A 24,975-nucleotide genomic window follows, 5' to 3' on the forward strand; every position below is an offset into this window, starting at 1 on the left:
AAAAAAAAAAAAAAAAAAAAAGAAAAAGAAAAAAAATAAAGCCAGTTTTTATCTTATGAACAGTAAAAACCTAAAAATGATTGCTATTTCCTCTTTTCTATGGCTATTCAACAGCTTAGTTAGGGTCAAATTTCTGGCCTACTTCTGACAACTGTTCTGGATCTGATGGAGTACAAACTTAAATGTTAATCTTACCATTGGCCACATCATTCTCCTTCCATTAAGCTCTCCTTTCTTTGGTTCCTTCCCCTATTTTTAAATCTAGTAACGTCTATATTTTAGGAAGCTGCCTCAAATCATTTGTGGAAGAAGGTGAGGTAGAACTACTTGTATAAAAATCAACTCAGTAATTTATATAGGCTGTATTTGGACCAATTTCTGTGAATTCATTTTTCAGGCAAAAAATGACTTGACAGTTGAAACATTTTATAAATGAGGCAGCGTTCTCAGGGTCAGGGCGAGCATAATGAAAGTGTTCTGTTGAAAGTTGTTCTTTTCTCTGTTCCTTCTAGCCCAACATTTTGAATATTCTCACTGTCTTCAAGCCAGAAATGCAAGGGAGAAGAAGAAAAAAGAACTGTGTGATCATAAAATCTTATTGTTGGCATATGAAGCAATATAAGTAGCAAATTTTACTTCTACAAAGGGGGGAAATTATATATTTCTATACATGTGGAAGAGTAAATATTCAGTGAAGATTTATTGATAATTTATTGTGTAAAGAAATGTACTAAATACTATAAAAGTGGCTTCCTATGTTTACTACCCCAAAATATTCCTACTAATGGGATCAAGAAGACCTGAAATTAACAACTCCTTTTCCACCTATTAACCTTTTGCCACATCTTCCCAAATTTTCTCATCCAAACCCAAGTTAGGGCAACTTCAGACTGTAAGCTTCTTGAGGCTTGTCTTATTTGTCAGGGGAGCATGTACTCAATAAATGAAATTTGCATGAATGAGTCAGAGATTTATGTACACAGGGGAAGAATAGCTTCTTCATATTTTTCACGTGGACCCAGAGTTGTAAATTGAGGGAAGAAGGATAGCAGAGTAATCGCAAAGCACAAAGTGGGGGTGATGTCTTCACACGCCCTCAGCAGCAACGGGGCACTGGGTGCCTAGGAAAGGCCATCTGGAGGAGACATCAGGAAGTAGAGGAATTCTGTTTTTTCCACTCATCTGCCTAGTATTTAAGGTCGGCCAAGAGGCTAGAAGGAACACATCCACGGTTCTGCTTTAGAGGATATGAAAATTGGGCTGGAAGGAACACGGGTCCACAGTTCGAGTTCAGAGGACATAAAAACTGGCTCAAAGAAACTCGGGTAAATTGGACATGAAAACTAGCGGGAAAGGACACGTTCAGTGTTTGTTTCCCTACTGAGTCACCTGTTCCCAGCACATAAAGTCGTGGTGTTTGGAGTTGGGAGGAACCGAGGGAAAGTCACTTTTTAGATAAGGCTCTGAAGCCCCAGGTCTAGTTTCAATCCACAAATGCGGCCAGCGGCGAGCAGGAGGAGGGAGGATTGGTCCGGCGGGGGGGCGGGGCGGGGCGGGGAGGGGGCGGGGGCGGGGCCAGAGCAGGGCTCAGAGGCGTGGCCCAGGCTAGAGGGACGAGCCCAGGAAGGAGCGCAGAGGCGGGGCTAGGAGGGAGCAGGGGTGAATGGGGGCGTGGCCCGGGCGAGAGGGGCGTGGCTGTAGCTTAAGGGGTGTGGCCAGGGTGGAGGGCAGAGACTGGCACAGTTTGGTTGGGCGTGACCAGGGCAATACGTACGGACGTAGTGGGGCGTGGATGTGCCAGGTGGGGGCGTGGCCTCGATTGAGGGGCGTGGCCCTCGTATATGGGGCGTAACAGGGCACGAGGGGGCGTAGCTCCGATGGCCGGACGTGCAGGCTGCGGATCCCCGTAGGCGAACGAGCGGCTAGGTTCGTGATCTGGAGAGACGCTCAGGTAAGAACGGGTGGCCGAGAGGAGTGGGGGGCGACAAGGGACAGGCCGATCCAGACAGGGCCGTGATTCTTCCCACGACTCCCCGCTCTGGCGCACCGGGTTCCGAAGCTAGGAGAGCTGTTGATCCTGCGAGTATTGTCTGGGTCCCGGCAGGGCGCCCCGGAATACTGAGTGGGGCCTAATGGGGTGTCGAACTCCTCCACCCCAGCCCTCTTCCTCCACTATGGTTGTTACCAAACGGCTGTCATCCTTTAAGGTTCTTTGCACAGGACGTGATAACAGCTGTTCCAGAGAAAAGGGGGTGGGGGCGCGGGAGGGCACTTCCTTGGTGGGTAGGGTTGCCAAGGTTGGTTGAATCCAAATAACTCCAGAAAGTCCAGCCTGCTGTGAAATAGCTAGAGACGGGGGTAAGGGCGACAAATCTGAGGTTGCGGTTCCAGAAACCGAGGCTCAGTAAACTGGAACTCCCTCAGATCTGCATTGTATCCGCACCGCCCACTATGCTAGGGGCTATGGAGAGACTCACAGCCACCCACCCCCAAGACAGGGTATCAGCATCACAACTGTGCCATGCGGGCAAATCTGAGCCTTCTTCACCCTGCAGTTCTTTCTTCTGGCCTTTTTGTTTTGTGCTCAGCCCTAAAGCTGAAGGAGAGGAACCTCCAAATACAAACCTTGTTGGTTTTCGTGATTCTTGTGGCATTGAGTGTTAAATGCTTCTACCCCGAGGCTTGTGGCAATTGGTTAATATTGATGTCAGTGCCCTTCCCTCCCGTGTATTTTCACTGGGAAAGTTTGAGAGATAAGGGGAGTTGATGTGTACAACTTAGTTTGAAAAGAAATTGTTCTCTCCTAGCCACTGAAAACCGCGTTGCTTTCTGCTTCCCATTCTTCCTTTACTGATAATCTGGCCATCACTCTGCTGTTTAAAAGTCTTCCTAGAGTATGGAGACAAGTAGTCCTATTTCTGTGGTGAGAGAAGCTGCCCCAGAGCATACCCTTGAATTGTCCCTGCACATCTCTCAGGAGTGGCCACTCTTCTTGGGTATGTTGGAAGTGGAAAACCGTAAAGCTTTCTAGGAATATTTTTTACTCAGGTATTTTTTTTTTAAAACCTCAGCATCAGGGTTGGAATTCACTGAAATGCCAAAAGCAGCAAGGGCACTGTTCTCTGTGCCTGTACACACCTGCCCACTTCTCCCTGGAGCCAGGCAAAAAGCTGCAACCACTCACAATTGGAACGCAGTAAAGGTTGAGTGAATTGTGAGTGAATGAATGAATATGAATATTTGGGAAATTTGACGGAAAGGGGAAAATGCATTTCATTTCATTGGTGGCACTGGGCAATTAATTGCAGCACAAAGAGCAGTTATTAGAAACATATTTTGAAACCTTTGGCTACCACACATTGGGATCATGCTCCCAGGGAAGAAGTAGGTGAGAGGGGGAAGCTGAGCTTTCTCAGTCAAGATATCGCAACATAATCTCTAATTTAGATTTCAGGGAATTGCAAAAAGGCTTGTTGCCTTTTGAAATCAGGTGGTGATCAAAGGAAGGGTCCATCTGTTGAGAATGAAGGAATTTTTTTCCAATGTAATTGTAACCTTTAGTCAGAGTACATTCTTTTTTTTCTGTCTGTTTTGCCTACATATGAATGGTTTAATCAGGCAGAGTTCAAGCTACTTGTCATTTAATAAATACAAGATTTATGAATGATTCATTGAGGGCTTTCAGAAGGTTTGTTTCCACACATTTCTAAATCTGGAAAACAGCTAAGGGGCAGGTTAGCAAAATCCAAGGATATACATAAATCATCAGTGATGGCAAAGAGCATATAACACAGAAAGCTCCCATATAGTCCATCGAGCCCAGGGACCCATCTTTGTGGACAAACTTATGTACGGACAGATTCTCCCTGAAATACAGTAATCTATGGTATTAGTTGATTGTTATGTGCTATGTTTGATGGTTAAACATTATTTTTGGTTTCACAAACGTGGGTTTTATGAATGCAGTGAGTAAGTTTAAATAACCAACTCTTAATAAACTATAACTTTTTATTTAACAGAGAGGATAGACCTTAGGCCTGAACAAAAATAACCTCATGTGTTGTTATAGGTATCGCAATCTAGCATTAGCTAAATTGAATTTCTGTTTACTTGGATTTTCCTGGAACCTCCTCACCTGGATCTTCCAAGCTCTGTTCCTTCCTTGATTGCCTTTGACTGTTTGTTCTCAGTCTCAGCATCCTTCATGGCTCCTTTTTGTGAGTCTCCCTTGATATACCTGTAACTGCTGGGAGGAGGGGATTCTCTTTCTATCTGTAGCTTCCTGACTGCTCCTGAGCACCAGGACTGTGTTGCCAACTCTCTCCTAGACCTTTCCTCTCAGCTGTCCCATTGACATCTTAAATCCAATATGATTAGAGGGCTGGGCGCCATGGCTCATGCCTGTACGCCTGTAATCCCACTTTGGGAGGCTGAGGCGGGTGGATCGTTTGAGGCCAGGAGTTCGAGACCAGCCTGGACAACGTGGCAAAACCCCGTCTCTACCAAAAATACAAAAATTGGCTGGACGTGGTGGTACGCCTGTGGTCCCAGCTACTTGGGAGGCTGAGGTGGGATGATCACTTGAGTGTGGGAGGCAGAGGGTACAGTGAGCCAGGATCGTGCCACTGCACTCCAGCGTGGGTGACAGAGACCCCATCTCGTTCTTTTTCTTTTTCTTTTTTTTTGAGACAGAGTCTCACCCTGTCACCTAGGCGGGATTGCAGCGGCACAATCTCGGCTGACTGCAACCTCCGCCTCCCAGGTTCAAGCGAGTCTCCTGCCTCAACCTCCTGAGTAGCTGGGCTTATAGGCTTGCATCACCACGCACGGCTAATTTTGTATTTTTAGTGGAGATGGGGTTTTGCTATGTTGGCCGGGCTGGTCTGGGACTCCTGCCATCAAGTGATCCACCCTCCTCGGCTTCCTAAAGTGCTGGGATTACAGGCGTGAGCCTCTGCACCTGACCCGGAGACCCTGTCATCCCATTTGATGGTATGACCTGCCATCATCTTTCCTTTCTCTGTTTCTCATGACAGGTTCTATTTTTTTTTTTTTTTTTTTTTTTTGAGACAGAGTCTTGCTCTGTGCACCCACCTCCACGCCCGGCTAATTTTTGTAGAGACGAGGTTTCACCATCTTGGCCAGGCTGGTCTGGAACTCCTGACCTCTTGATCCACCTGCCTCGGCCTCCCAAAGTGCTGGGATTGCAGATGTGAGCCACTGTGCCCGGCCTGACAAGTTCTATTTTTCTGTACAGGGATTCATCCTCATTTTACTGCCAGCATCACTCCAGCCATTAAATGAGGTCTTCCTCCACTTCTTCCTTTTATTCTCCTTTAACTGAGTGACAGACCCTACATTTTAAAAATCACAGTGGCTATCTTTGAATACCAAGTACCCTGTCCAACTCTACTGTCACTGCCCAGTTTAGTGCTTCATATTCTCTCACTCGGATTATTGGAGTTTCACTTCAAACTCCACATGTTTAAACCTGAGCTACTTATTTCCCACCCAAGACCTGTTTCTCCCACTGTCTCCCCTATCTCAGTTTATGGTAACTTTATCTTTCCAGTTGTGTAGACCAAGAATCTTCCAGTAATCCTTAACTCCTTTCTTTCACATCTTATGGGCTGTATATTCAAGATATATCAAAATTCAACCACTTCTTACCACCTCTACTGTGACATCTCTGGATCAGTTCAAGCCTTGGATTATCCCTAAAGGGTTTTCCTACTTCTTTCCTACTTCCTGCTTCTTTCCTGTTCCTCCCTGTCTCTACTCCCCAAGGCAATTTTCAATAAGACACGCTGTGATGTTTTTCTGTTTTTTTGGGGTTTTTTTGAGACAGAGTCTTGCTCTGTCACTCTGATGCCAGGCTGGAGTGCGGTGGCGCAATCTCAGCTCACTACAACCTCCACCTCCTGGGTTCAAGCGATTCTCCTGCCTCAGCCTCCCGAGTAGCTGGGATTACAGATGTGTACCACCATACCTGGCTAATTTTTGTATTTTTAGTAGAGTCGTGGTTTCACCATGTTGGCCAGACTGGTCACGAACTCCTGACCTCCAGTGATCCTCTCCTCCTGCCTCCACCTCCCGAAGTGCTGGAATTACACGCATGAGGCAAGAAGCCCAGCCTGAGTGATCTTTTAAAAATGTAAATTACTGTATGTGAATGTAAAATGTTACTGCTCGGCTCGGAAACCTCCATTGTCTCCCCTTTTTAGTTAGAGCAGTGGTTTTCAGCCTGTGGTAACCCTATTCCCCTCCCCCAGGGGACATCTGGCAATATCTGTAGATATTTTTTGTTGTAACAACTCTGGTATAGGGTGGAACTGGCATCTATTGGATGCTAGCCAATACCGATGCTGCTAAACACCCTACAATGCACATGACATTCCCCAACAACCAAGAGTCGTCTGATCAAAAATGTCAACAGTGCCAAGACTGAGAAACCCTAACTTAGAGAAAGAACCCTTGCAGTAGCCCAGAAGTCTTGATCTGTCATCCATTGCCTGTGAACCTCATCTCCTACTGCCTTCCTCCTGGTTCACTCTACTCCTGCCATATTGGCCTCCTTACTATCCCTTGAATATGCCAGACATACCCCCACTTCAGGATCTTTGCCCAGGCAGTTCCCCATGCCTGAAATGTCCTTCCTTTAGATAGCCATGTAATTAATTCCCTACCTCCTCCAATCCTTTGCTCAAATTTTGTCCTCTCAACGAGGCCTCCTGTGAACAATATATTTAAAAATATAACACCCTCTCTCAAGTGGCACTCCAAATTCATCTTACCCTGCTCCACTTTTTACTAGACATATTCAAATTGTCTCTACAACTGACTTGTTTATTACATTTGCTGTTTATTACCTGTATCCTCTACTAAAATGTGAGCTCCACAAGGGTAAGGGCTTTGTTCTGTTCCCCAATGAACCTAGAACCATGTTTCATACTTAATAGATGTTCAATTGATATCTTAATGACAACAAGAATAAAAGAGTGATAGATTGAATGAAGGATGGTTAAAGGAATCACCTCCTCACCGACTTTCCTGGCTCCACTCGCTCCCATCCATCCCGTACTCCATTGTCAGAGTCATCAGAAACCATCACAGCTTTCTCCTATACCCATGGAATAATATCCAAAAGACTTCCAGTCTCTTGGAAGTACATATTCCCCAAATTAATCTCAAATCCTCATCTAGCCCCACCTCCTGCTGCATCCCCTGGGCATCTGCTTGGCCAGTGCATTGACAAATACTAATAGCAGACTTGGAATGATGGGAAGTTCAGAAATACTCTTGGCTTTCTTTCAGAAAAACAGGTTTGAGGTTTGTGGGTTTTTGTTTTTGTTTTGTCTAAAGGAGAAAAAGAATATCTTCAGAGTCAGGGTCCCCTGCAGTGAGATCAGCACCATTCTGGGGCACAGATAGAGGTTCAGACTTTTGGACCACTACAAGCAATCTACCACTGAGTGTGAAGGAGAATGACCGAGAGGGTGAAGGTGAGGGTGAAGTCAGGCCCTCTGGAGCCCTCCTGCCCCCTAACCCTAGAGAGTCAGTCTGGATGTACAGGAGAAACTTCCTCTAGGCCAGGCGTCATTGGCCTCCAGCCTCGGTGTCGTGCAGACAGTGTGATTGCAGAATGCAGGGCAGTCCTCAAGGCATGACCATGGCCCTGGCCGTCAACCCCAGCCTGCCATGCCTCAGTGCTTTCCAGATGGCTCTCTGTGGAGCAGAGTCAAGGGTCATTTCCCAGATGTCTCTGAGTGCCATGCTAGCAGGCCTCAGACCCACCCCCCACCAACAGCCTCTTGTGCAGGGCCCTGTCCCTTGGCCTCATGTGTGTTCACTCATCTGTTTATACAGCTCTCCTGGCTGGCGGCCATGCCCTTGGCCTTGTCTTATCACAACCTTTCCTTTGAAGGCAAAGCCCACATATCCTTTCTGTTGACTTTGCATTGTAGTTGCCATCAGCTTCCCAAAATTACTATGTCTCATTCTAACTCGATTGTGAGCAAGAAAGGAGGCCTTTTCCACTTGTTTGCCCACATTCCCCTGACACTGGAATTGTTTATTGAGTAAACCTAAGGTTCTTCCCATTTTGACTCCAATTGTTTTCTTCGGCATTGGGACCTAATCATCCCCTGCCACCTCCTCATCATCGGGGAAGGTTCCCCTGTCCATCCCTCTGCCTTTGCCTCCCTGTTAAATTGTCTCTCTCCTACGATACATTTTTCAGATACCACCCTTCCCTGAAACTTAGAGCCCCTGTGCCATATATTCTCACTGCACTAAATCAAGGCTGTCATCGTGTCCAACTTTGATTAAGAAATTTCTGTTTAACACCACACTTGGGGGCAGGTGGGCAGATCACCTGAGGCAGGATTTGAGACCACTGGCCAAATGGTGAAACCCTACCAAAAAAAAGGGCGCCCGTATTCCCAGCTACTCTGGAGGCTGAGGCAGGAGAATTGCCTGAAGCTGGGAGGCGGAGGTTGCAGTGAGCCGAGATCACGCCACTGCACTCCAGCCTGGGTGACAGAGCAAGACTCTGTTTCAAAAAAGAAAAGAAAAGAAAAGAAATATCTGTTTAGTTATACTAAGTAAAATAAGCCAGTCACAGAAGGACAAATACTGTACGATCCCACTTACATGGGGTACCTAGAATAGGCAAATAAATACACAGAGACATAAAGTAAAAGAGAGATTGCCAGGGGCTAAGGGGTAGAGGAGGAGTTCTTGTTTAGTGAGTACATAGTTTATGTTGGGGATGATGAAAAAGTTTTGGGTACAGAGGGTGGTGATGGTTGCACAACATTATGAATGTATTTAATGCCACTGAATTTGTACATTTGCAGCTGGTTAAAATGATAACTATTATATATGTTTTATCACAATTTTTAAAAAGGTAACAAAAAAAGAAGTATTTGTTTAAATAGTTTTTCTTTGTAGATTGCAAGCTTGTGGGAGTGGGGAAAGAGCATGATCTTTTCGTCTTTACACAAGCACAGTGCTCGACATGAGATAATCGCTCACTGTTGCTTCGGTTCAGGACTGGAAATCAATGGAAGAACAGTTAAGGCAAGCTTTCCCCATATCTTTTAGAAGGTTTTGAAATTTCATTTTAATGTCAAATCAGTTTTATCAGAGGGAATCCTGATTAGTTGCAATTGTTTGTTTGGGGATATTTATTGGCTTTAAAAGAAAACAAAAAAAGATACTAAAAGTCATCCAAAATGGCTATTTTCTTAGCTTTTTGCATTTATACGATGGGTAGCATTTTAACAAAATCAATTTGAGTAATAATAACTTGTATTTATGTAACAGCAGCTTTTTCAGAGAGCTTTCATAGCTTGCACCATTTGAAGCCACAGAAAGCGTCAACTTCTTGTTTTTTTTTTGTTGTTTTTTTTTTTTTTGAGATGGAGTCTCGCTCTGTCACCCAGGCCGAAGGGCAGTGGCACGATCTCGGCTCACTGCAGCCGGCACCTCCCGGGTTCAAACGATGTTCCTGCCTCAGCCTCCTGAGTAGCTGGGACTACAGGTGCATGCCACCACGCCCAGCTAATTTTTTGTATTTTTAGTAGAGATGGGATTTTACCATGTTGGCCAGGATGGTCTCGATCTCCTGACCTCATGATCCACCCGCCTCCCAAAGTGCTGGGATTACAGGCATGAGCCACCGCACCCAGCTGAACTTCTTGTATAGTGTAACTGAGCAAATATTTTTCCTGCTCCTTGGGTTCTAGATTCTTGCATAAATTTAAGGGTGTACTTTAAGCATTAATCTTAACCATTTCAGTTCACATTATTGTAACCACTCAAGGGATTCTTCCTGCCTGCTGCACAAAGAAAGACCATGGGGCATTGTAACCGCCCAATGGGTTCACCTTGCCCGCTGCCTGGACAGAATCGATTTACCAAGACAGGGGAATTGCAGTGGAGAAAGAGTAATTCACATAGAGCCGACGGTGTGGGAGACCAGAGTTTTATTATTACTCAAATCAGTCTCCCTGAGCATCCAGGGATCAGAGTTTTTAAAGATAATTTCACGGGTAAGGGCTTGAGAAGTGGGGAGTGCTGATTGCTCAGGTTGAAGATGGAATTATAGGGGGTTGAAGTGAGGTTTTCTTGCTGTCTTTTGTTCCTGGGTGAGATGGCAGAACTGATTGAGCCAGATTACGGGTCTGGGTGGTGTCAGCTGATCCATCGAGTACAGGGTCTGCAAAATATCTCAAGCACTGATCTTAGGTTTTACAATAGTGATGTTATCCCAAGAAGCAATTTGGGGAGGTTCAGACTCTTGGAGCCAGAGGCTGCACAACCCCTAAACTGTAATTTCTAACCACTAGCTAAGTTGTTAGTCCTGCAAAGGCAGACTCATCCCCAGGCAAGAAGGGGGTCTTTTTGGGAAAGGGCTGCTATCAATTTTGTTTCAGAGTCACACGATGAACTGAATTCTTTCCAAAAGTTAGTTCGGCCTACGTCCAGGAATGAACAAGGTCAGCCTAAAGGTTAGAAGCAAGATGGAGTTGATTAGGTCTGATTTTATTCACTGTCATAATTTCCTCAGTTATAATTTTGCAAAGGCAGTTTCAGCATTGTAGTAAAGAAAGAGTTTAAGTAGACATGAGGCTGGCCACACCACGTGGGAGGTGGAATTAGTACTGAAATAATCTCCTCCAAAGCTCATAGGTTACGGGTTTTTCAAAGGCGGTTTAGGGGAATGGATGGGGGTGGCTAGGCTTGCTGCTGATGTTTGAGGAGGAGATGAGATCAAAGTGTCCTTTGATTTCAAAAATACAATGAGGGATAAGTTGATAGGATGTCTGGGAATTTGCTTCAAAATAAGCTGGGGAGGAAAAATGGCAGGAGGGGGGGTAGAAGAAGTATAAATAAAACTTGATTGGCCATGAACAGACAATTGTTGAAATGGAATATTGGGTACGTGGGTGGTTTTATTATAGTGTTCTCACTATACTTGTATAAAATTGAAGTTTTCCATAATAAAGTTTTTATTAGTTAAGAAAAACAAAGCAGAGTGAGATTCTAAATTGAAGTTGCCAATGGCCTATTGTTAAGTCTGCTCAGTTAATTCAGTTAAGGAAGTTATTTGAAAACAAGGGTGCTAATGACGCGGCTTCGTTTTCTGGGGTAAATACCCTGGGTTCGGTGTCTCACACGGAGAAGATTAACAACACGGACACACACATGGAGTTCAGGAGAGGAAAGTTTAATAGGCAGAAGAAAGGAGAGAGGAGAGCAGCTCTTTCTCTTGTGAGAGAGGCGTCCAAAAATGGGAAAAGTGGCAGACTGCAGCAGATTTTATAGGCAGGCTTGAGGAGGCGGTGTCTGATTTACATAGGGGCCACAGATTGGTTCGACCAGGTGTGACATTTACATAGCACGCGGGAAGGCTGGTTGCCCCACCCTAAATTTATTTTGCAAAGGGGCTTTCTACTTGGCCAGTGCCATCTTGTCCGCTCCTTACTGTACACTTGGCTGGCAAAGGGAAGATGGAGCCGCCATTTTGAACATGCCTAGTCCTAAGTAGTAGTTTTCTATTGGCACAACTGCCAGCATTCACCTGTGCAAGCTTCCAGCTTGCTTGTCTATGTCTGCAGCTCAATTTTACAGGCTGCTCTTTGTTAGAAAAGAAAGTGATTTGGGGGCTGCTTTTTATTAAAAGGAAAACCTTACTGAGGACTCCTATACCCTCACTATCTGCCTAAGTAATTTCTTCTTAACTCCTATATCACTATTATTTAGCTCAAGTCACCATCAAGATAATCCCTTGAAAGTTGATTACCAGTCCATGTTTGATATCCTGAGTCAAACATTTGTATCTCTTAAATAAGGTGCATTTTGACATACATGCTCCATTTAAAAACGTATATACACAAACACACACATAAAACTATAAGCAGACCAGATGCAGTGGCTCACACCTGTAATCCCAGCACTTTGCGAGGCCGTTAAGCAGGAGGATTGCTTGAGTCCAGGAGGTGGAGACCAGCCCAGGTAATATAGTGAGAACCCCCCCAACCCCCATCTCTTAAAAAAATAAAGTTAGCCAGGGATGGTCGGGCACAGTGGCTCACACCTGTAATCCCAGCACTTTGGGAGGCTTGAGGTGGGAGGATCACTTGAGATCAGGAGTTCAAGACCAGCCTGGCCAACATGGTGAATTCCTATCTCTATGAAAAATACGAAAAAGAGCCTCTGCACAGGCCAGAGGGAAAGAAAGAAGTTGGAAGGCCTGAAGCCCACCTAGCTGGTGGGCAGGCAGGAGTGTAAATGGATGTGAGGCTGAGATGTTAGCAGGCCCAGAGCACATGGCCTTGCAGCCACACCACAGTCATGGTTGCACAAATGATGTCCTGAACATCTGTTTGAATGTGTCTCAAGTACTTAGACTAAACACTTCTAAATCTGTAGTGGAATGAATGTGTAACCAAGAAGAATTGATTTTTTTTTTCAAAATTTCAGAATGGAATAGGGATAGTTTTCAGGGAAAATGGATGAAGCAGTATTGTGGTGGGGAAAGTGTTCAAAGTTAATATTACCATAATTTCAGAACACCATAGTGAATACCTTGGGAAGCATCATCTTCATCTTCTGAGACTTTGACTGTGACCATGTGAAAGGTAGAGAGAGAATTCAGGATTAACTTTGTCTGTTTTCCCATGTTCAAGGGCCATTGTGTTACACCTAAAATTGGCAAAAAGTCATAGATTATATTTAAGCTCAGATTTCAAAACTGCCCATGACTATTTTGGCAGGATGTATCTTGGGTTTTTTGTTTTGTTTTTGTTTTTGTTTTTTTTGTTGTTGTTGTTTTGTATGCAATCTAGATGCAGATGTTTGTTTTTAGTCAGACAGCCTGGAGGAAGCTTTAATGTTGGGGTTCTTCGTACATGTAAATACCATGCTGGATAATTAATTGGGATTTCCTGGAGCAATGTTTTTTTTTTTTTTTATTTTAAGAAACTGTACTGTAAACAGTTTTTCATTCTTGTGGATAAAGAGAAGCTTTTCTCTGGATTTCTAATATTTGCCAACCCTGAGGGAAAGGCAAAGCATGTGAGTCAGTCCTCAGGACCCTCCCTGCCCTCCACTGAGGGGACCAATGAGTTTGAGGAACAAGAGTGGATAAACCGTTGACTCTCATCTGCCCTCCCTCCCTCCACCTCAGGGTGTGTACTGCTAGTCTGAATATTGTCCTACTTAGAGGTTTCTCCATCATCTTAAGTTTCTGTTGTTTACAGCTTTCCCTCCTCTGCCCTCATCCCTCTAGATTATTAAGTTCCTGCAACTTAACTGGGAACTGATCAAGATTTCAAGCTAAAGATGGTGGTGATGAACAGCCTGAGGGTCATTCTTCAAGCCTCTCCAGGCAAATTGCTGTGGAGAAAGTTCCAGATTCCGAGATTCACCCCAGCGAGGCCCTGCAGCCTCTATACTTGTACTTACAAAACCCGGAACCAAGCCTGTGAGTACACCACTTCCTTAAAGAGAACAAAAAGGGCTCCAGCCTGAGTGACAGAGTGAAATCTCATCTCTTAGAAAAAAAGAAAAAAGAAAAGAGGGAGCAAGTGTGTAAGAGCAAAAATACTCGTCTTTATAATAATCACACTTGTTAAACATTTGTAGCTGTGCTGTCTTTGGCTTTCCAGTGTAGGATTATATGCCTTATGAACTGTGAGAATAACTGTTTCTCTATTGATTCATGAAAGTAAATGTAGAATGTTCTTTCTTGACTAATTTTAGCATGTTAAAATGATGTCGTTCAGAAACTGGACAGGAGACAGATCCCGGTTTTTAATATTTTGGAACCTGTTGTTTATTATTTCTTGGTAGCAATTGTCTTTTTTTTTCTTTTAAACAAAGTTTGATGCACAAACCACAAATTATTTCTGGGAACCTTAAGTTTCTGGAAGTTGCATGTAAATGTTTGTAAACAGTTTACTAGCTTCAACGTTCTGGAATATTCTGTCCTGGGTTAGGAATTACTGAGTTAATTCTAGCTGATCAGTTTGCAAGTGTGTGCTCTGCTGTAAGGATGGAAGATTGAGTGACGCAGGAAATGGTCTTCCTCATACCTCTCTCATCTCGTTCCCCTCCTGGAAATACAAGGCATTGCCCATGTCCGGATGTGGCAGGGATTCTCCACTGCTGCATGATGGACATTGAGGATGGATGATTGTGTGTTGTGGGGAGTTGTCCTGTGCCCTGGAGGGTCTTTAGCAGCATTTCTGGCCTCTGCCTACTAGTTGCTAGTAGCACCCTCATGAAGCTATAACAACCAAAACTGTCTGCAGACATTGCCAAACATGCTCTGCGTGACTGCCCTAGAGAGGGCAGTTGAGAGAATGGGAAAGGATAATGTGTGTATTTGTGGACAGATAACTTTGAGTTAATGGAGAGATGAAATGGCTAAGTATTATCATTAAGGAGGAATTTTTCATGTTTTCCATTATTTGAAAAACATTGGCACAGAGTTTTCAAATGTTGGGCTGCACTGAGGTCTAGGTTTCTCCAGTTGAGTGTTTATTTTCTTTGACCCCATATGCACATAATAAAAAGATTGAGTAAGAATGGAATGCTTGTAAATTAGTAATGCTAATCTAGCTACATCCAAGGGCTTGAAACTGCTCCACAAATATATTTTCACTGTAAGTTTATTTTGTTTCCTTCAACATCGACTGTGTTCTTTTTCAAATAAACGGACCAGAGGCATAATAAATTTCTGGTTGCTAGGTGTGGTTTCCTAAAAACATGCCACATCCTACCGAGACTGGCTTATTCTGAACACTGGCACTTTGTGGTCTAGGGTTTATTTTGGAAAGTATTAGTAGTTTTGCTTTTTTTTTTTTTTTTTGACAGTTGAAATTAAACATCCAAATCCGGTATGCATATGTAGTTAGGATAGTTTGCTGCTTTTAGTGCTGACAAAGAAAAAACAAACAGTAGTGGCTTCAGGAGGGGCAGCTTTACTTAGTGAATTTCCCACAACAAATGACATGTTCTTGTTTCTAAGTTACTAGGAAAAACAGGGGACAGTCACCGTTTGATTTTGTTTGTAGCATATTACACTGTTCCAACCTGTTTGCCCCAAGAATAATATTGTGTTCTTTGCTGCTCTGGGCCTTTGAGCAGGTCCTATTTCTATATTCTGGACCCTCATCTGCTCAATTGTAAAGACAATTCTCATTGTTTCTGACAGCTCAGTACCCCAACAGAAGGCCAGTGTACACTTGTGATCAAGAATGACCCCAGATTCTTGAGGGTTTGAAAAGATAACATGTGTTAATGAAAAAAGCCAAATTCTGAAATATTTGAAGAGGTTCATTCTGAGCCAAATATGAGTGACTGTGGCCCATATGAGTGACTCAAGCCCATGTGGCCTTGAGGCTTCAAGAGGTCCTGAGAACACATGCCCAAGGTGGTTGGATTACAGCATGGTTTAGGGAGACGGAAGTTACAGGCAAGACATAAATCAATACATGTAAGGTATACATTGTGAGGACGAAACTCTGATTTTTTTTTTTATCTTGCCCAAATTCCTATCTAAGGGGTCTGGGGAGTCATGCCCCACAAATCATAAATTCTCACCAGATGGGTTTTATTCAACCCTATATATCGTGATTTACTTTCCAAGCTGACTTTGGCATAACATTACAAGACAAAGAAGAAAATCAAAATATTTTACCCTAAAACATGTTTCTCTGCCGTATTTTGAAATAGCCCTGCAAAGCTGTTCTGTGTGGGGGAAAATTTGTATCTGTAAAGAATCTCTGTTAACATAGCTAGATCTTTTTTTTCTAGACCCTCCCAATCCTAAAGAGATCAACAAAGATCTGAATAGGAAATATTTCTCATCTATTGTCTCTAAGGGCAGCCACTATAAGACTTCAAAAGAACTTTGGTCTCCACAATCTTTATCTTAACCTGAACATTCCCTTCCTACCAATCCCAGGTCTTTAGACAAACTCAACCAATTGTCAACCAGAAAATGTTTAAATTTACCTATAGCCTAGAAGCTCCCCCCAGCCCCCACCCCAGCTTTGAGCTGTCCTGCCTTTCTGGACCAAACCAATGCATTTCTTAAATGTATTTGATTGATGTCTCATGCCTCTCTAAAATGTATAAAAACAAGCTGTACCCTGAGCACCATGGGCACATGTTCTCAGGTCCTCCTGTGGGCTGTGTCACAGGCCACAGTCACCCATATTTGGCTCAGAATAAATCTCTTCAAATATTTTACAGAGTTCGACTCTTTTCGTCAATACTTGGTTTGGCCTGGAAAGGTAGGACATCTCTAAGCAGGGGCTTACAGGTCATAAGTAAGTGGATTCAAAGATTTTCTGTTTGGCAGTTGGTTGAAAAAGTTAAGCTTTGCCTAAAGAGTTGAAGTCAACTGAAAGAAATGCTTGAGTTAAAATAAGGGGGATTGTAGAAGCCAAGGTTCTTGTTATGTAGCAGGCTTCAGAGAGATTAGATGGTAAACATCTCTTATGGGACCTTAAAAGGTGTCACATCTCTCCTAGATCAGGAAAAGACCTGGAAAGGGACAGGGGCTCTCTATAGAATGCACATTTCTCCCACAAGGGATGGCTTTGCAGGGCCATTTCAAAATATGTCAAAGAAATATATTTTGGGGTAAGGCTGGGTGCAGTGACTCATGCCTGTAATCCCAGCACTTTGGGAGGCCAAGGCAGGTGGATTACCTGAGGTCAGGAGTTCAAGATCAGCCTGGCCAACATGGTGAAACCCCATCTCTACTAAAAATACAAAAATTAGCCAGGTGTGGTGGTACGCACCTGTAATCCCAGCTACTCAGGAGGCTGAGGCAAAAGAATCACTTGAACCCAGGAGGCAGAAGTTCTAGGTGAGCTGAGATCACGCCATTGCACTCCAGCCTGGGCGACAAGAGCGAAATTCTCTCCCAAAAAATAAATAAATAAATTTTGGGGTAAAATACTTTGATTTCTTTCAGAGCCTGCTGTCTGTCATGTGATGCTATACCAAGGTCAGGTTGGAGTTAGGTATTTTATTGCTACAAAGATTCTGTATGTCAGTCTTATGATCTCTATTTGAGTGTTAATGCTGGTCAGTTGTGCCTAAACTCTAAAGGGAGGGGATATAATGAGGCATGCCCAACCTCTCTTCCCCTCATGGCCTGAACTAGTTGTTCAGCTTTCTTTGGGATCCCCCTGGCCAGGGTAGGGGGGATCCATTCAGTCCATTGGGGAGCTTACAATTTCATTTCTGGTTCGCATGTGCAAAGTCCTTAGCTAGTGATGTCACACAGTGAGGACTCAGTGTTGGCAGCTACTTCTAGTACTACAATTGTTATCCTCACCATAGGCTCAGTGCCTGTCTCAGATGTTTAAATCTGACCATTTTAAGAGGAGCCAAAGCAAAATAAGGAGTGAATGAAAGTAGAAGGTTGTGGCAAATTCGGAAAGCAGCATTTCAGGTCAACCCTGTGCTCTGTACTCATCATATCTTTGAATCTTTGGCTGTCAACTCAGATTGCTGTTTGCTGTTATCTCAGGTAGCAGACAGTAACTGTTGATAGTCCTAACTTTGGAGACTTGTAATATAATAAGATAAAGATAAAAGCCTATACCTATTATCCAATGTGGAAATAAAATCAGTTTCCCTTAGGTATCATCTAGTGAAATTTAGTCTAATGGTCACATAAAAAGATTTAGGCATGAGATCTTAGACCATAGGAAAGTGCATTTAATAATTCTTAATTGAATGAAATATAAAGAATATTAGGTAAAATGGAAATGATACTGATTTGTTATTCCAATGATTCTTAATGTTGATGATCTCCCTACTTGTAGAAGAAAGAGAAACGTGTTAGGATAATAGTGACTAAAGAAGCCAGCAGTGTATAAAATGTAGCCACTAACCCCATGTGGATATTTACATGTAAATTTAAATTCATTAAATTTTTATAGCTGCATATTCCTAGATCTTAATATACTGGACATTTCTATCATCAGAGAAAGTTCTATTTGACAGCAGTAATCTGTATCATAACTGTACTGTGTTTGAAAGTTATTCTATTATTTCCCCAATTAATTTTGAAGAATACAAATAAAGCCTGGAGAGTAAGAAAAAGCTTGTTTTGCAGTGTTTTCACAAAGAATTCTGAAATACAGACTCAGGATGCCCCTAGATTGTCTTTTATTAACATGCAAATAACCTTGAGAAAAAATGAGCTGATTAAGAGCCACTTAGAATTGCATTAATGGCCTCAGGGTTGTCTTCAGCTGCCTGGGACTGACAAATAGCCCTGGAACTGACCATCAGGAAATGTGGGCTTTAGTCTCCTGTGCTGATAACTGCACAGGTATCCTGTGGCTAATGGACTCGGCATCCAAGTTCCTTTTATAGCCCTAATGATGCTCTAACAAGGCAATTTGTGATTCTGCAGTCATCCTCAACCAAGTCATATGGAGGCTCCCTGTGTATACACCCATCACTGCATTAAGGCCAAGGCCTACACAGTTATCTTCAGTAACATGAGGAAGTAGCACATCCCTCATAAAAAGGGCAGTGCATAGCAAGGGACCAGATAAAAAGCACATGAGGGTATAAGGCAATGCTTTCCGGTAGATAAATAACGTAAGCCACAAATATGAGCCATATGGGTCATTCTATATTTTCTAATAGGCCAGGTACAGTGAGTGGCTCATGTCTGTAAGCCCAGGACTTTGGGAGGCCAAGGTGGGACAATCGCTTGAGGCCAGGAGTTTGAGACCTGCCTGGGCAGCATAGCAACACCCTATCTCTACAATAAAGTAAAATAAAAATATGAGTAATTCTATATTTTGTAATAACTGCATCTTAAAAAGTGCAAGTAAACAGGTCAAATTAATTTGACTAATATACTTTATTTAACCAAATGTATCTAAAATATTATCACTTTAACATGAAATGAATATAAGAATTATAAATGAAATTTTAATATTATTTATTTTGTACTGAGCCTTCAAAGTTACTGGTATTGTACATTTATATAGTACAATCTCAATTTAGACTAGCACACAGGGACAGTGCTACCATATTGGGGAGCTCAGGAACAGAGAGAATAGGTGTTGAGGAGTAAGAACAGATGAAAGATGCTTTATTTAAGGTGGGAGTGTCAGAGAAGGGGCTTGAACTGACCTTGAAAGCCTAATAGAATTTTAAGGAACAAATGAATAACAGATAGATACGATTAGGTGAACCTAAGAGGTGTTCAGGGTAAACCAGCTTGCCTGGTAGAGAGATGGTGGCTGTGAGGTAATGGGTAGAGAGTCGTGGTATCAATTTGTTTGGTTTTCTGTATCAGTAAAATAAGCATTTAGTACCTCTTCTGTGCCTTGTACCAAGTAAAGCCCTGGAGACTATAGAAAAAGTGGAGGACACAGACCTTATGGGCTTGGAGTTGACACAGGCCCTTTGGGCAGATAAAGCAAACCCAGATTACCTGAGGAATGGTTGGATGCTAAATGGTGTGAAAGCAAATTCAGTGTGTGTTCAGAAAAAGCAAAGCTCGGAGTGGTTGGAGAATATGTCATCAGGGAGATAAGACTTGAACTGGAAAAGATTTCTATAAGTGTTAAGAAAAAGGAAGGGCTTCTAAGCACAAGCCAAAGTGGGGCTAAAGGCCAGGCATGGGGACTCATGCCTGTAATCCTAGCACTTTGGAAGGCCAAGACAGGAAGATAGCTTGAGCCCAGGAGTTCAAGACCAGCCTGGGCAACATAGCGAGACCCTATCTCTACAAAAAGTTTTATTAAAAAAATTTTTAGCCGGGCACGGTGGCTCACGCCTGTAATTCCAGCACTTTGGGAGGCCAGGATCACGAGGTCAGGAGATCGAGACCATCCTGGCTAACAAGGTGAAACCTCGTCCCTACTAAAAGTACAAAAATTTAGCCGGGTGTGGTGGTGGGCACCTGTAGTCCCAGCTACTCGGGAGGCTGAGGCAGGAGAATGGCATGAATCCGGGAGGCGGAGCTTGCAGTGAGCCGAGATCGCACCACTGCTCTCCAGCCTGGGCAACAGAGTGAGACTCCGTCTCAAAAAAAAAAAAAAGTTTTTAAAAACCAAAGTAGACACCTGTAATCCCAGCACTTTGGGAGGCCAAGGCAGGTGGATCACGAGGTCAGGAGTTCAAGAGCAGCCTGGCCAAGATGGTGAAACCCCATCTCTACTAAAAATACCAAAAATTAGGCCAAGTGCGGTGGCTCACACCTGTAATCCCAGCACTTTGGGAGGCCGAGGCGGGCAGATTACAAGGTCAAGAGATCGAGACCATTCTGGCTACTGAAGACATGGTGAAACCCCGTCTCTACTAAAAAATAGAAAAATTAGCTGGGCGTTATGGTGGGTGCCTGTAGTCCCAGCTACGCGGGAGGCTGAGGCAGGAGAATCACTTGAACCTGGGAGTCGGAGGTTACAGTGAGCTGAGATCACGCCACTGCACTCCAGCCTAGCGACAGAGCAAGACTGTGTCTCAAAAACAAACAAACAACAACAACAACAACAAAACCCACAAAAATTAGCCGGGCATGGTGACAGGCACCTATAATCCCAGCTACTCGGGAGGCTGACGCAGGAGAATTGCTTGAACCCAGGAGGCGGAGGTTGCAGTGAGCCAAGATTGCGCCACTGCACTCTAGCCTGGGTGACAGAGCGAGACTCCATCTGGAAAAAAAAAAACAAACCCAAAGTAGACATAAACTTGTGTAGGTAGGCAGTTGTAAGAAGAGTAGCATGCTAAGGGGAATAGCATGACAAGAAATGTAGCATAGGAACACCAGAGTTTGGGAAGAATGAGGAAAATGAGATTAGATAAGTGAGATGGGTTCCAATAGGAAAACCTGGGCATTGAACATAGAAGTTACAACTTGATATAGTGATATAGTGTCTTTAGCATAGGAGCAATGTGACAAAGGTGGTTATTTAGGAAAATTGCTGAGTGGCAGAACTCAGAAGTAGAGGAGAGTTAGAAAAGAGGAAAAGCAACCAAGAGGCTTTGTATGAAGTCTGGGGGTTAGGGTTCTGAACTAGGCTGCTGTTCTGGGCAAGGTGAAGAAGAGATAAACCTGAATGATTCTTAAAGAAAAATAATGAAATAAAGCAAAAAGGAGAAGCGAACTGTCTTATTCTGTTTGGGCTGCTATAACAAAGTACCTCAGACTGGATAATTTACACAAAACAGAAATTTGTTGCTCACAGTTCTGGAAGTCCAAAAAACCAAGGTGCCAGTAGATTCAGTGTCTGATGAGGGTTCTCTTTGCTTCAAAGAATTTGCCTTCTTGCCGCATCCTCACATGGTGGAAGGAGCTCAGAAGCTTTCTCAAGCCTCTTTTATAAGGGTATTAATCCCGTTCGTGAGGGCTCTGCCTTCATGACTATGTCACCTCCCAGTGGCCTCAGCTCTTAATACCATCACCTTGGGGAAAAGGATTTCAGTGTGTACATTTTTGGGTTTTATTTTTTATTTTTTTTTTTTGAGACAGGGTCTTGCTCTGTTGCCCAGACTGGAGTGCAGTGGCACAATTTCAGCTCACTGCAACCTCCACCTCCCGGGTTCAAGAGATTCTCCTGCCTCAGCCTCTCAAGTAGCTGGGACTACAGGTATGAGCCACCACACCCAGCTAATTTTTTGTATTTTTACTAGAAATGATGTCTCCCCATGTTGGCCAGGCTGGTCTCAAACTACTGACCTCAAGTGATCTGCCCACCTTGGCCTGCCAAAGTGTTGGGATTACAGGTGCAAGCCACTGCTGCCTGGCTAAATTTTGAGGAGACGCATACATTCACACCATAGCACAAATCTTCCCAGTGATGCTCCTCATCTTATTCCATCCACAAGTATTGACCAAAAGCCAGCTGGCTTACAGAGCAGTGAGGAAGGCAGATAATTAGACACATATGCATATAATTATAACTGCACCTATGTAATAAATGTCATGAAAGAAAAATTGGAGTGCTATGATTTAAAAATTATAATATGAAGTGATCCTATTATAAGAGAGTAGCCAGAGATCACTTTGTCAAGGAGGTGACAATTAAGCCCAAGACCTAAAAATAATGGGAGCCAGCCCTGAGCCAAATGAGGGGTAATTGATTTCTGTGGAGGAGGAGCACGAAGAAAGGGACTAAGGCAGGAATGAGCTTTCCATGTTTCAAGGGCTGAAAGAAGGACAGTGCCAAAGCTGGGGAAATAGGTGGTTGCAGCAAACTGAATGTTCATGACCCCCTAACATTTGTGTGTTGAAATCCTAATCCCAAGGTGATGGTATTAAGAGGTGGGGCTTTGGGGAGGTGATTAGATCGTGAGGGCAGAGTTCTCATGAATAGGATTAGTTCCCAATATAAGAGACCCCAGAGAGCTCCCTCGTACCTTCTATCATGTGAAGACAGCAAGGAGGCTGTCTATGAACCAGAAGGCAGGCCCTTGCCGGATACCCAGTCTGCTGGTGCCTTGATCTTCAACTTCCCAGACTCCAGAACTGTGAGAAATAAATTTCTCTTGTTTATAAGCCACCTAGCCTAAGACATTCTGTCATAGCAGGCTGAATAGACTAAGACAGTGCTAAAGCACAAAATAAACCTAGGACTACTCATGTAAACAACTAAAATCAAGCACTTCCTCAACATGGAATCCTCTGCAGGGCTTTTGTTGCCCATCAGCTACAAATTACTGACACCTTTTTTTTTTTTTTTTTGAGACGGAGTCTTGCACTGTCACCCCACTGGATCACGACACACTCACTCATCAACTCACCTCCGGTTTCAATGATTCTCTGCCTTCTTGAACTCCTGACCTCAGGTGATCCGCCTGCCTCGGCCTCTCAAAGTGCTGAGATTACAGGCATGAGGCACTGCACCCAGCCAACACCTTCTTAATGACAATGTGCCTTTGTTAACATAAACCACAGTTGATAAAATCACTATCTGTTTATTTCATTTTCCCTATACAAGAAGAACCTGAAAATGAAGCTTCTGTTAGACCACTTAATCATCTTATTTTTGAGGTAAAATATAAGCAACTACCAGGAAATTGTTTCGATCTGATTTTTGCTTAAATAGAGGAAAAGGACGGGAGTAGGAGAGAACTAAAGTGTCAGTTTATCTTTAGCAAAACAAACCCTTGGCAAAAAATTGGCTTCAGTAAGGGAGCAGTGACCAAGGACCCCCTCCCCACACAGTGAGTTGGATGGTCTAACCTAGATGGTCTCGTTTAGTAAAGGAGGAAGTGGGTAGGAGGAAAGAAAACCTGGAAGCCGAACTTGTAAAACCGAAGGGTATAAATTGATCATGGCATTATGGTCATTAAGGAGCAATTGAAGGAACAGGCCCAGTTTTCTTGGGCTGGTATTTGCATGAGTGTGAGTGTTGATACTTCCCATTTCATGAATGGGATGAATTAAGGATGACCAAGGCATCGTCTTAGGGAGCTGATCACTCCAGTTCTTCCCTAGTCTTCACAGGAGACCCTCATTGAATGGCTTTGAAGAATGTGAATTCTCAAATTATCAGCCACAGTCTGAGTGTCTCAGAGGGGAAGGTACATAGTCTGTTTGTGTCAGGAATCTTTAAAAACAGAATCAGGGCCTTTCAAGGGCTTTCTAGAAGTTAAAAAATTAACACAATTTGAATCATTTTTCAGGTCATTTGAATCCTTTCAAATCATTTGAATTTGAGCTTTTTCCCCCCCAGCAATGGCAGTTGGATACATTACAGGGCATATGTTTATTTTATTTTTTATTTTTGCCTTTAAAAGAGATGTTTATTCATGATGAATATGAATCCAAGTGTTTGGGTGGATATAACAGAACCAAATGTAACAGAAATTTAAGATCATCTTTCCCTCTAAGATGAAAAATATGGTATATGATATGTTATTGGATAAAATTACTAAACATTTTTAGACCCTGAGGTTGTATATTTTATGACATTGGCTGCTGCATAGTTGCCATATTGCTTTTTCAAATTGTTAATTTCTTTCTTTTTTAAAATTTCTATTTTTATTTTACATTCAGGGGTTACATATGCAGATTTGTTACATGGGTATGAGGTTTGGGCTTCTATTGATCCTGCCACCCAGATAGTGAACATAGTACCTAATAGGATGTTTTCCAGAAGGGCATATGTTTAATAAGATACCACAGGGGAACAAAAAAGGAGGAAGATGTGGCTCCTGCCCACAAGAAATTTGCATTCTAATTAGATTATGACAGTATAGCCCAGATTCCGTTTCGGATGTGCCAGTTCATGTGCATTTTCCATTTTAGATTTCTGAAACAGAAATCTTGTTCTTTAAAGTTCTTGTTCTTCACAAGTTGTTTTATACTAAGGAAAAAAAAAACAAAAAAAAAGAACATTGGGTTCAGATCTCTTCAGAGATGAGAGTACTGCATTATATGAAGAAATAGAAAGAAAAGAGTATTATGAGTTTGCATGCACCTTTTATTTTTAGACCAGGGTTTGTCAACTTTGGCACTATTGGCTTTTGGGTCAGGATGGTTGTTTGTCTTGTGGGAGCCCATCTTGTGCATTGTAGGATGTTTAGCAGCATCCCTGGCCTCTAACCACTAGATGTCACTAGCATCCTCTCCCAGTTTTGCCATCCAAAAATGTCTCCAGACATTGCCAAATGTTTTTGGGGGACTGAATTGCTCTCTCTGTTGAAAACCACTGATTTAGGCACTCTCAGGAGAGCTCTTTGTCTGTATTGCTGGAGCACTTTTACAAACAAAACAAAACAAAACACTAAGTTTAAGATACTGACTTACGGTCAGGCGCAGTGGTTCAGGCTTGTAATCCCCGCACTTTGAGAGGCCGAGGTGGGTGGATCACTTGAGACCAGGAGTTCAAGCCCAGCCTTGCCAACATGGCAAAACCCCATCTCTACTAAAAATACACAAAAGTTAGCTGGGTGTGGTGGCATGCGCCT

General features: G+C 43.2%; 2 protein-coding genes across 3 annotated transcripts in view; both read left to right on the top strand.

The window, feature by feature from the left end:
• Positions 1-24,975, top strand: part of CA5B (carbonic anhydrase 5B) — a 119,386-nt gene that overhangs the window by 71,366 nt on the left and 23,045 nt on the right. The gene's annotated exons all lie outside the window — the stretch shown is intronic.
• The window catches only part of LOC116811533 (carbonic anhydrase 5B, mitochondrial-like), a 31,349-nt gene continuing 8,243 nt past the window's right edge, over positions 1,870-24,975 (top strand). For both annotated transcript variants that reach the window (XM_032756619.2, XM_058441405.1), the window contains exons 1-2: positions 1,870-1,951; positions 13,298-13,492. In XM_032756619.2, coding sequence (XP_032612510.1) covers positions 13,351-13,492 — 142 coding nt within the window. In that variant the 5' untranslated portion in view covers positions 1,870-1,951; positions 13,298-13,350. The remainder of the gene's footprint in view (positions 1,952-13,297; positions 13,493-24,975) is intronic.

The sequence above is a fragment of the Hylobates moloch genome, unplaced genomic scaffold, assembly GCF_009828535.3.
Source record: "Hylobates moloch isolate HMO894 unplaced genomic scaffold, HMol_V3 SCAFFOLD_7, whole genome shotgun sequence".
Taxonomy (NCBI): domain Eukaryota; kingdom Metazoa; phylum Chordata; class Mammalia; order Primates; family Hylobatidae; genus Hylobates; species Hylobates moloch.